The 13,204-nt window shown below is 37.3% G+C and overlaps 1 protein-coding gene across 4 annotated transcripts in view; it reads left to right on the top strand.

The window, feature by feature from the left end:
* LOC120629612 overlaps positions 1–13,204 on the top strand; it is a 64,246-nt gene that overhangs the window by 20,861 nt on the left and 30,181 nt on the right. For 3 of the 4 annotated variants that reach the window (XM_039898597.1, XM_039898598.1, XM_039898596.1), the window contains exons 3-5: positions 11,249–11,272; positions 12,230–12,512; positions 12,613–12,680. In XM_039898597.1, the coding sequence (XP_039754531.1) occupies positions 11,249–11,272; positions 12,230–12,512; positions 12,613–12,680 (375 nt within the window). The remainder of the gene's footprint in view (positions 1–11,248; positions 11,273–12,229; positions 12,513–12,612; positions 12,681–13,204) is intronic. The other variant, XM_039898599.1, reaches the window with a different exon arrangement.

The raw sequence follows: 13,204 nt of genomic DNA, 5'->3' as shown, positions 1-13,204 counted from the left end.
TATGTCCATTGATGTAACTCCCCACCAGGCGGCGCTGTCAAGTATCGACTTCCGCCCCGTTCAACCGATTGCCATAAAAATTGGTATGACCATGTATTTTTCCACGGAGAAAACGAACATGCTATGTCCATTGATGTAACTCCCCACCAGGCGGCGCTGTCAAGTATCGACTTCCGCCCCGTTCAACCGATTGTCATAAAAATTGGTATGACCATGTATTTTTCCTCGGAGAAAACGAACATGCTATGTCCATTGATGTAACTCCCCACCAGGCGGAGCTGTCAAGTATCGACTTCCGCCCCGTTCAACCGATTGTCATAAAAATTGGTATGACCATGTATTTTTCCACGGAGAATGTAAATATGATATATATAGATTCTTGGAAGTGTTAGAAGTAATATAGGATACTTTTTATCCCGTCATTAAGCTCGGTTCCTTTGGGAGAGGGGATGAGTGTTTGACGATTTAACATCATAACTCCGACAAATTAGAACCGATTTAAATAATTATTTTTGTACTATACAGGTATATGTGTTTAATTGTGTGCCCAAACTGTGGTTGGAGATAGACGACAGAACTCCTCAGCGGACAGCAGCAATTTAATGCCACATCAAAAAACAAACGCAGACGAAGTCGCGGGCAACAGCTAGTATAATATACGCGGTAATAGGATTAAATGAGTGTTTTTGTTAGTTATCTGTATTTATTTGTAAGTATTCCGAATTTATTTTTGTATACTTACCTACAATATTATGGTGCTTGGCACACAACCATTTAAGGGTTTGGACCGCCCCGTATAAAATAAGTAGGTATGCTAAATGCGGAATAAAGTCGATCCACCCGCTTGAGCGCTACGATGTAAATGTAGCGTTTAATAATCCTAAAACACCCATTTTCGCAAAGCGTGTTAAAAAATCGAAGCATTTGATTAATGTTATGATAATCATATGATATGTAAGCCATTAAAACACTTGAAAGGGAACACGTGGTCCGTAAGTATAGTGTGTGAGTCAGCGATGCGCCCGCGCACGGGACGGAGCAACCCGCGTCACTACTTTATGACTAGTGATACTATAAAGTATACGATGGTAATTAATGCTATTTTACGTTAATATCATTAGTCTGCGAATTTTCTTATCTTAGCATGTTGGTACTTGATATTTGTATAAATACACATTACTAGCAGTTGCCCGCGACTTTGTCGTCGATGAAATTTCGATTTGAACCGAAATGAAATGAAATCCACGGGACCGCTTACGCCTATTTTCCAGCACCTTAAAATCTGTTCAATTAATTATAATATGTTAATTATTTATTCTATCAGGTCAAAGTCAGAAAGAAAAACATACTCTCTACACTAGTTATAGAGGGTATGTTTTTGTTATTTCTTTTCTAGTTATAAAAGCAAAGTTTTAAAAAATACTGTTAAGAACTCATTTAATTTATTATAGATTAAAGCGGATGTCCTTGACTCCGTCTGTCTAGAATTCCTGATTTCCCGGGAGCTTGAGATGATCTCCCGTGTTACCAGTCTCCCGTGTTGCAAATTTTAATTTCCTTAAGATCAATTCAATAGTTTATACGGTAGATGGCTATACTGAACGTTAGATGGGAGTTTCAAAGAGTGTGTTTCTCTCTTTTCATTCTTCGTTAACTGGGCCGGTATCCGAATTTAAAAATTCTCGTCTGTTGTACGCATCCCTGACTTATAAGCCCATTTACTAACAACCGTTCTACGTATCTACATTACTGTAGAGACAGTCAGTACTGAAGATTCTCGTGTCGGTGAAAGAGAAGTAAGCAAAATATTACACAGTTCAACGCTGCTTTAAAAATTTTCGCACTCTATTTAAGAACGATTGGTAAAAAAAAAGAATCACATCACTGATGGAACGTTGACGATGGTCTAGCTGGCGCGGTCGCCTGTACTGCGAATATGATTGCAATGAGATCTCTCTATTTATAAACATTCTTATCTCTCTCAGTCTGACTAATGGTGTACGGAATTTCGTTTACTTATGAATGTAAATTATTTTGAATACGACTTGATACGTATGTGCAGACTGCAGAACATGATCGCCAGAAAACATGAAGTGAGCTGGAAATGAAGGAATATTATTGCTTTCATTTTACACGTACCATTTTAACTTTGACAGGATTCCTATTGAAATATTGAAAGTTGGCCTTGAAAAGTTCTGTGCAAGAAATAAGATCCAAGGCTATGAAAATGCTGCGGTAGGTGTTGAACTTAACACGGAGTGACCGTCTACGCAATGGTCACATCAGCGGTCTGCTTCCGTATACCTCCTTGACAATATATAGAAATTTTAGGACGCCAGTCTTAGATGGTACAAGTCGGCCTTATCAACAAATATAAAAGTCGCTCAAACGTGCTATGGAACGGGCTAACGTGCTATGTTAAGAGTTTATCTGAAGGACATATTTCGTAATGAGAACTAAGTCATCGGGATATAGCCCCAATTAATAAGCCGGTTGAGGTGGCAGTGCGCGAGTCATGTCTGTCGTAAAACCGATGCTGATGATCTTCCCCCATGGGGAATCATCTTCCCATGGGTTAAGACGTGTTCTGCAGTGTAGACCACGGAACGGAAAACGCTGTGTGGGAAGAATTCCATCCTGTTATACAGGTGATCTTAAAAGGTGATAGCTGGAAGCGGCTGGATGAGAAAGGCAGAGGGTCGTGTGTCTCTACGTACTGTTTAAGACCACGTAGTTTTTCTTTTTTTGTGATTATTCACGGATCAAGCATTTGGCCCACCTGTTGGTAGATGGATAAACATCTGACATAGATATGGCAACAATTCACAGGGCATGCACGGAAAATGTCCTGCAACATGCAGCCCTGTGTTCATCAACCAGAGGCGTAGGTGTAATGCACCATTTGCCTGCAATTACACCGGCAAACACGCCCTTCAGACATAGTGTTGCAACGCTGCTTAGCGGCAGACATAAGCATGGTTACATTACATAACCGGACATACTCTGTTAAAAAAAGTTCTAGTACTAACAAATGTGTTTCGTCTTTGAATACAGTGTCCTCTAAAAGTTTTGATCTTATTCTTCACATCAACCGGCCCACTACAGAGCATGGGTCTCCTCCCACAATGAGAAGGGTTTAAGGCCGTTGTCTATCACACTGGCCCAGTGCGGATTGATGGACTCCGCACACCATTGAGAACATTATAATCGCCCCCCCGAAAGTGAAGTGGAGCTACTACCCAGTGCGCTATCAGCGCTTCTTTTCAGTATTTTCATTATTACAAATACTTTATACCTCATCGGCTCAGTAGGTATCTCCTTAAAATGTCCTCGTATTTGTATACCATTAGAACTAATTAATGTTGTGGCTTTAGATAATTTGTGGTGAATTAAATTAAAATGGTTTTCATTGTTGTGCACAAACCTTTGTCGTAAAATTCTTGTATTGTGACCGTGGAAACCTGACCTCTACATAGACGTCACAAGTGTCGCAATCCTCCTTTATTAACCGCCCAGCCCGTTTGCGGTACTCGGGGCCCGCCCACGACCGCCCGTATGCCTTTTATATTATATTCTTTTCTTGACACTATAAATATAATTAAATAAAATATATCCATATAACGCATTATTACCTATTACGATCTTGCTTATTTACTTGGCTTATGAGTAATATAATTTAAACTTATGCTTTAAGTTCAATTTAGTTACAATTAAGATAAAGTCTCTAAGGCCTAGACAAATAGTCGTTGCTAAGCGATGGCTTAAGCCAAGTGCTTAGCATCTGTTCTAAGCATTACATTCCCTTAAATAGACAGTACTTTAGCATCTACTTTCGTTGAAAGTCAACCTATTACTAAGCCAATGCTTAACTTAGCCATAGTACAGAGTTATGTGGACTTAGCACGTTCTAAGCATAGATATTATTGACAACTTTATATAAACTTTTCCACTTTAATACGATAGCTATGCTTTTCGCTTTTTGGTACAAAATAATCATTAAAAACGTGTGTGCACTTATGTACACGCGTTAGAAGTTCTACTTCAGCATAATAAAATAAAAATCTTTTCAAAAAGTTAACCTTTCGCCTTATTCTACGTTCGTAGAAAAAACGGCACTTAGAATAGAAAACAGATATTTCATACATGAAAGATTATTATAACGCACTATCTAATTAAATATAGTTTATTTAAATATCTCAAAAAAAAATCTACATAATTAAAGAAATTGACATAATAAACATAATTAAATTTGGAACACTAATAGATAGTTAGTTATCGGAAAACCAAGTTACACTCAACATTAAAATTTGAGATTTTTGTAACTACAATAATTGAATCAACATATATATATCACCGGAATGAGCCCGCAGACTATGACAATTCAAAGTTTACATTGTCAAGCCTTATAGCTAACTTCAGGATGTCGGTTTTTTGTGCCGGTGTGTTTTTTTATTATTTACTCTCATCATTTATAATTTACTCTCTTCATTTTTCCCTAACGCGCCAAAAGAAGTATCTAAAACAACAAAAAACAAAAAAAATAATCATTAAAAAAGTTACTTTATATTTCAATCTTATTCTTACGAGTAAACTTAAAGACACGCTCTTTTGACTATTTTCCTGGCCGGAGTGCCAAATTTGTGATATTCTGTTCACGCTAACCGGGCCATCTAGTTGCAATACCAGGGAATTGTCATCTGTCACTAGATGGCGCTCTTTCGATACCATATAAATCATAGTAAAGTTTCACGCGTTCGAATAAGGTAAGCGACGTAGAAAATCTCACACTTGGTACTCTTATTGTGATAAATGACATTTGCAACTTCGATTTACAAAAGTGCATTTTAACGTAATTTCGCAGGGTTGTTTATAATTAACTTGTGTAATTTTGGGAATCTTTGCAAGTAAGTGTAGGTACTTGCTAAACTCTCGAAGAGGCAGCAGCGTCAACGTCCACCCAGCTATGCGAATAATTTTGGCACGAAAACAATGTCGTTAATATTGATACTATTTTCACCGGGAATTCACGTGTGTATCAACTGAGAAATGCATAATGTTCCTGTTAAAAAAATTAAGTACGTTGCTTTAAAATTATAAAGTTTTCTATAAAGCAAATATTATTAAAATGTGAGCATTTCACGGCTCATGTAACTGTAAAAATGTATGTTAGTCGTTGATATATTCAAATGTTTATTTTTATTACATATTTTTTAATGTACCAAAGTAACTTAGAAAATTTTTAGATTATAAAATAATCTAAAAATTTTACATTTTTATAAGGTATGTTCTTACTTCCCAAATCTAAACCTTACAATTTGAAGGTCTGTCAAGCAGTAAATGTAATACAAAACTGCGACTTTCTGTATACAATAACAGGTAAACCGCTCAATTTAGTTTTGGCATTGAACGTGAAATTCTCCGTAGGCGACCGAGAAATTGTAATGAATAAAATCCGACTGTGTACACATCGAGGTCGCTGTTTATAATGTTATACCCAGAAATTGAATAAATATAAATTAGAAAAGTACCAGGTTTTCCTCAATCTTTATCTTTTCCTGTTTTAATGAGTAGGTATTGCCTCTCGGAGAGCGTTGACACGCTCTTCGTCGATCCCGGTAGTTATCAGTAACTTGTGACACAGCTAGAATCGCCATTCGAGATTCAGCTTCGCGAGAAGCTACTCGAGTCTAGAAAGACCTATCTATTCGAGTGGTTATAGTTATTACATTAATTTTTTTTACGTCTGTGTGAGACTCGTAATAAAAGTGTCAATAAATATAAAATAAACTGTAATCTTATATACTTTCCTTGAATGCTAGTCCCATTGAGCATTCATTCATTGTGTGCAGATTGCATCTGTATATAAACGTTTACTACTTCATTGTTTGGCACACGATGGTTCCCCTGAATCGTTAATACCATTGTGCAAACACCATGATTGCCTACTGTTCATGTTTTGCTCCGTTGTGTAACGGCGGCTTCCTTAAAAGGCCATGCCATTTAATTTTTTGCCACGAGCCGCCGGTTTCACTTGTTATTTTGATCTTGTCTGTTTTTAGAGGCTCATTTGCTAATTGGTGTTGGGATCAACAACCTTGAAAGCGGAGTGCACAAAAAGATGATGGAACCATTCGTTTCAGAAACGCGAATTCACTTGTATTATTGCATTGCCATGTATATATGCATAGTGCCTCGTTAGTATAGCGGTTAGCATTTTAGACAACGTAATCTGTATGGTGTAATTTAATAATAAATACGACAATACACACATCGCCATCTAGCCCCAAAGTAAGCGTAGCTTGTGTTATGGGTACTAAGATGGCTGGTGAATATTTGTTTATGAATTATAAACATAAATACATAGAATATACATATAAACACCCAGACACTGAAAAACATTCATGCTCATCACACAAACATTTTCCAGCTGTGGGAATCGAACCCACGGCCATGGACTCAGAAAGCAGAGTCGCTGCCCACTGCGCCAGTCGGCCGACAAAATTTATAACTGTAATTTATAATTTCTTCAATCCATATACTCTACATCAAACAGATCCTCGGCAATGTACCCTCTACGCACGTTTCGCTCCGAAACCGGAGCGTCCTCAGGAGATGTTGACTTTACAATTAATAATTGTTTAATTAATTTAAAAAAAAAAATTAAAAAGCTCAAATGTTAGGTGTACTGTGACTTCGATAACAAATCTTACGTCTGTGGAAGTACATAATGTTTCGTAGCCGACGAGAAATAGCTGCAAAGCCTAGCGGCGATGCTTGAACTAGTTTCGTGATGAGCCATTGTGGTGTTTTTTTTTTCAACTAAATTGCCATAGACGACGGCAATTTTCCATTTGACACCTTTTTATTTTTATTTCTCCTCTATTTTCTCGAGCCCCGAGAATATTTTTATATGAAATTACTGTTCTAATGTTAATGTATACGGCTTTTTTGACGTTCTCCCTGACGCAGTGGTGGGCGATGTGGTCTTTTAATAGAGCGTCAACTGGGGAATTTATAGTTTCTGAATTTTATTTCGTCTGGTGGAAGGCTTTGCCTTGGCTAGTTACCACCCTACCGTCAAAGCCGTGCCGCGAAGTGAGGTACGATGTAGCGTAGAAACCGATTAGCGGAAACCCATATGAAAATTCAAAATTCATTTGTTTCAAGTAGGCCCAGTTTATAAGCACTTCTGAAACGTCAAGTCAGTCTGTTTGTAGTGACTCTAACACCGGTACGGAAGGCAGATTCCACCGAGAAGAGCCGGCAAGAAACTCAGCAGATTGCTATTTTTCAACATGATTTTACAGTTTACAATCTTTAAATTCACTATCTTGTGAGAAATGAGAGCTCAGCCTGCTTCGAAGCAGCCTTTGACATAATACCATACCCTTAACAGGTTATCCCTTTACCATTTTAGACTGCATTTACCAGAAGGTGAGATTGCAGTTAAGTTAACTTTTTTTTGATTTCCGGTCTTTCCGGAAATATGCCGCTAGGGGTATTTATGGGTTTCATGTCACTGGTTAGCCCTTCAAAGTTAAGGTCGATTCTACGATTGTGTTCTACGATTGTGTTACTCATACATCAAGCTCAACTTGTGATTGATAATAAAAAAAACTTTGATCCCTATAATTTTAAATGCAAAATGACGTATGTATCAAAAATCAACATCTCACTTATAACATGAATATCTTTAAAAACATCGTTCGTGTATAATTTTCTTAAGAATACTTATAATACACACGTGTTTCGGAAATTACGTACTTAACAAACGAGATACAAATGAGATAACATAACTTATAATGAAATAAAAAAAAACTGTTAACCCTTCAGTTTTTAATGCATAATGACGTATGTACCAAAAATATGAAGAACTATATGTCTTATTATTTTCTTATGAATACTCATAATAATTTTCACGTAACTCGGAAATTACGTACCTTACAAACGAGAGACAAATGAGGTAACAAGTTACAGTCAGCTGTCCCCATTCACACGGGCGACGCGACGGGTTCGCGTGCGGTGAGAGGTCTTTACGTGCTTATTGAGACAAGTTAAAGACGTTCAATTTACACATTACTTACCCAGTGCACAGTGGTGTGTTCAGGGCACGGGGTTCAAAAATAACGTCCGAAATATTGTTTCTAGGATTTTAAAGCTTTGTCTTGTGTAGCAGCCAAACTAAACTAACTAAAATTGCAAATTAAAAATAATTAATTTTTAATTTGCAATTTTAAATAATTATTTTTATATTATTTATTTAAAAATCTTTATTGCTTGAAAACGGATAAAAGTACGGGACGAAAATAAACATAATTTTCAAGCAAAAAGTATGATTTTATCGTGGTCGGTCCTTTATTTGTTTATCTTTGCTTACTGTATTTTTGGTTTAATTTTTGTAATATGGATATTAGGCGTGAAATAAAATATTTTAATTTTGTTTATTAATAAAAAAATAAATACTTATAAACACTATTGGAAAATTTATAAAATTTTAATTTATGGTCAACGCTCAATTTTGGTTAATAACCGATAATTGGATTGAATGTTTTCTAAGGAACCGAAATGATTCATTATTCAATTAGGCACACTTGTTTCGAATGTATGAAATTAGTCGGTAAATCTTACGACAAATGTTACTCAGATTTTATAGATTGGCTAACCTATTAAGTGTTTAGATAAGATAATGTATAAAACTGTATGCGCTAGATTCCTAGTTACCTAGTAGGCCATAAAACATTAATTTGATACCATTAAAAACCTCGCCCCACAACTCCTAATTCTCCCTAAAAAATATAGTTTCGCCGTTTTGAAGGTGTGGCTTAAACGAATCAAACGGCCGTGAACATTGAATGCTCCATTATGTGCTAGCCAATTTGAAAACTGACTCATCGCAATCAATCGTACCGTGTCTATGGCGGGGTGTTTCCTGCACCACTACAATAGCCTAGTAGAAGCACGATCACAGAACAAATAGGTACAGAAGGATGACTCGAGCTCACCTTGACTTTATCTACGCTTGAAGGTATCTGTATACTCGCCGACTCGGTAAACCGTATATGGTATAGTCACTTCATCAAATAGACCCATCACCGGCCCACTACAGGGCACGGGTCTCCTCCCACAATGAGGGGTTGAGGCCGTAGTCCACCACGTTGGCCCAGTGCGGATTGGTGGACTTCACATACCTTTGAGAAAATTATATAGAACTGTCAGGCACGATGATTCCTCACGATGTTTTCCTTCACCGTCGAAGCAAGTGATATTTTTAATTACTTAAAACGCACATAGCTTAGAAACGTTAGAGGTACTGGAATTCTAACTCGGCCCCGCGAAAGTGGAGTCGAGCTCCACCACACCCACCCACCCACACCCACTGCGCTATCACCGCTTCATACTCAGTTGCACACTGTCAATCATTACTAATATTATGAATGCGAAAATGAGTATATTTGTTTGTTTATCCTATCTTTACGCCCCAACTAAGCAACCCATCAACTTGATATTTTTTATCAACTTAATTTGGCATAGAAGTAACTAGTTAAAAAGTCGGAGAGTAACATAGGCTACTTTTATCCCTGGAAAATAACTAAGTAGTTCCCACGGGATTTGTAAAAGATCGTAATAAATTCTAACGATGAACGCGGGCAACAGCTAGTTTAGAAATATATCGAACTTAGGCTTAGGCTTATATCCCTTCTGAATTAAAAAGAATGTCCACTTAGTGGATAACGTTTAGTCGAAGAAGAAGTAATGTAGGTATGTACGGTGATCGTATCGGACAAATGAAAAATATCTGGAGAAGGTTTGTTTCATTATTACGGCAGTTATATTGAAACCATAGTATTGGTTTCTTTGCGAAACTCTACCCGAACGCTAAATCATTAGGCGGCACATGTTTGTCGCCACGGCAGAAGCCTCCCACAGAACCAGACCATAGTAAATTTCAGATATTATGAAATTGCCCCTATCGCGGAAAGAACCTAAGACCCCCGCTTGTAGGACCGCAGCGCTCACCATTGTTCAATGAAGGTCGTCAGAACAGAGAGTGTAATGTGCTATAGCTACACCTGCAGCATATTAAACAGTCTACCGATTCATCAGCGTGAAATAAGTAATTCCGTACGCAACGTGCATGAAAAAGTCCTTGGTGAAGTTCACACTTACGTCATGCAATTATCGCCGTTATATCATAATTACAAGAACGCGCCGGCATGGAAGGCACTTGAATGATTAATAGTGTGTCCTAAAAAAAGTTTGTTTTATTTAGGTTTTGAATATCTTGATTCACTCGGAAGTTAAACTCCAGTGTTCTGTGGTCTTACTACCACAGCTTACAGCAGTATAATTTTTAAATGATTGTTACGTTAGACATATCCTGAGGTTCTTAATATTAGGATTCTAATTCAGAAACAAGCATCAACAACGTTAAAATCGTTCTATACCTTGATCGATGTTAACATCGACTTCATCATCGACCCATTACCGACCCACTACAGGGCTCTTCTCAGGGGGAGAAGGGGGTTTAGCTGCAGTTTAGGATTGGTACACCTCACACGCCTTTAAAATCTTTATGGAGAACTCTCAGACACGCAGGTTTCCTCACGAGGCTTTCCTTCGCCGTTAAAGCAAGTGATATTTTAGTTGCTTAAATTAAAAACGCACGTAACTCCGTAAAGTAAGAGTAGCGTGCTGGGGTTCCAATTCGGTCCCCCTGAAAGGCAAGCCGAAGCCTTATCCACTAGGCTATCAACGGTTTTACACGTTAAATACTTATCTGAACTAAACTTCATTCGTTTTCGCACGAGAAATAAGCATGGCGGTAATAGTACGGCAGATGAACTCTTACGAAAAGCTCTACTCTACTTTTAAAATGTGCGTGGTAGGATACGGAAGATGCAAAGAAAAAAGTTAGATTGAATATATATAAATACTAGCTGTCCCGGCGAACTTCGTACCGCGGTTATAAAAATTGGTCTAGCCGTTCTTGAGTTATAAATGGTGTAACTAACACAACTTGCTTTTATATATATAGATATTACGACAATACAGACATCGTCAAAGCAGGCGTAGCTTGTGTTACGAGTACTAAGAAAGCTGATAAATGAACATAAATACCTAAAATATATAAATAAACAACAAGACAGTCTAAACATTCATTCAATCTACCGTCAATTCATTCCATACATGCAATTAACTCTCACTGTTATTCAAAATACTAACTTAGTGTTTATTTTCTTTTGTGCAGCCGAACGAAGGAGCGGACAATCAGGTAGTCATAGCCTATGTGTATGTTTAGTGTTTACGTTGTGTTGTCATTCTATAACTAAGCGTATGCGTTGGTACGTCATGTGTTGTCCCAAGTTAATTTATTTGTTTTTCGCGTTAAGGCAGGGCCAAACTGCGGCGACCAGTGAACGGCCAATTAAAAGAACCGCACGTTCTAGCAAGTCCTGTGATTGGAGCACGCAACATGCATACTTGTACGTCGCTAAGGGACGCTTTGTGTTTGCTTGGGCCTGGCAAATTAAAAAAAGCTAGGGCCTAATCAATTTTAAAAATTCTAATAAAGTGGTAGACATAATAATCTCGTGACGCGCATAGTCTTTTTATTGTTATAAATCAATGAGAATTCTTACTGCTCTGCAGTAATCAGACTGTGATTGTAATGATATTTATATAACAATTTAATTTTAAAAGGCCAAATGGAATTCCTTCGTTATAGTAATTTTAACTAATAGTTAACGATACTTTTTTTTTTAAATTGCACTTCTTGACGCGTTTAAAATTAATGAGAGTGAATTTTTCCGAATGAAACAAAAGCTGCGTGCGCAGATGTCATTTTTATTATGATAATTTTATTGAATTATTATTGGAGATTTATATATTTAAAACGTTAGTTATTTTAAAGCTATTATTCGTAGCATTTAATGTCGTCGATAATTTAACTTAATTCATTTGAATGATTATATTTAATGTGACGAAAGGATAGATAATTGACACACGCACGATTTAATTTGGCATCGCTTAAATATGGCGTGAAATATGCCTTTGTGTGAAACAAAAATAAAAACAATATAGTTTGATATTTTAAATGTATTTTTATGGGCAAATTTGTCACCTTACATAAAATAATAATTTTGCAGCTTTTCCTTGTCTGTGTGTTTCGGTCAAAGATAATTGGGACTTATTATTTAATTCTGACTTTAAACTTTTTTTTTGTTTTTAGTTGTTTACGGCGAGCGTGACGCACCTGCAAGATGCAAGACGCTCGCAGCCGCCCGACTCTGGCTTCTCGGAGCCGGTCAACAACAACGTCAGCGAAGACAACAACAATGGCCCAATCTCTCTCCGTGAGATGCAGAACATCGCGAACAACAACGCAGCTGCGTACATCGTCAGCGAAAACGAGGAGAGGAACCGCATCAGCAGGGAGTCGGTGGTGGAGTTCGAGCCGCTGCCCGCCGAAATAAGGGTGATCGATCCGTTGGAACGATGTGCTGATTGGTTTGGTACGTTCCCTATAACGAAGGCTATACTGTATTACGTTATCCTCAGTGATTTAAGTTACTGTCGGACATTTAATAACGCCAAAACGTATATTTTTTTCAGCTGGGGAGGATTTCCCAAGAAATCAGTTGCAGTATCTTCGGGAAATCGGTCGAGGATGGTTTGGCAGGGTGAGTAATGGAACTTTATCCTTTTGACAATTAAATAACTATGTTGTCTGCAGTACAACATATTAAGAACCTTAATTTTTTTTGTTTGCTATAATTTTGATCGAAATACATTTGTTACAAGTATGCGTTATAGCTACCGGCATCGAAAGGCAGATTCTATCGATATGTCTGCTTCAACCTCAGCCGTTGCTCTTTTCTTACATCTAAATACTACATTTTAACAATCATTGTTCTAATTTGTGTGACATCAAAGTGGAGCTAACAGGTTCAAAATCTTATTATAATATTACAATACAATACAATACTTAGGAACAGCATTGTCACTAGATGCGTGAAAGTTACCTACGATATATATCGTATAGAACCAACGCCATCTAGTTAAATACTGGGAAAACATACTGTGACTAGATAGCCTTTTTTTGATTCCATATAAACCGTAGTTGAAGCGTTAATAGCCCAGTGGGTTCGACGTCACTTCGAATCAAAACCCAGCACGCACCTCTTAACTTTTAAGTTTTCTTTTA

The sequence above is a fragment of the Pararge aegeria genome, chromosome 14 (genome assembly GCF_905163445.1).
Source record: "Pararge aegeria chromosome 14, ilParAegt1.1, whole genome shotgun sequence".
In the NCBI taxonomy this organism is placed as follows: domain Eukaryota; kingdom Metazoa; phylum Arthropoda; class Insecta; order Lepidoptera; family Nymphalidae; genus Pararge; species Pararge aegeria.
This window is presented reverse-complemented; position numbering and strand designations above follow the sequence as displayed.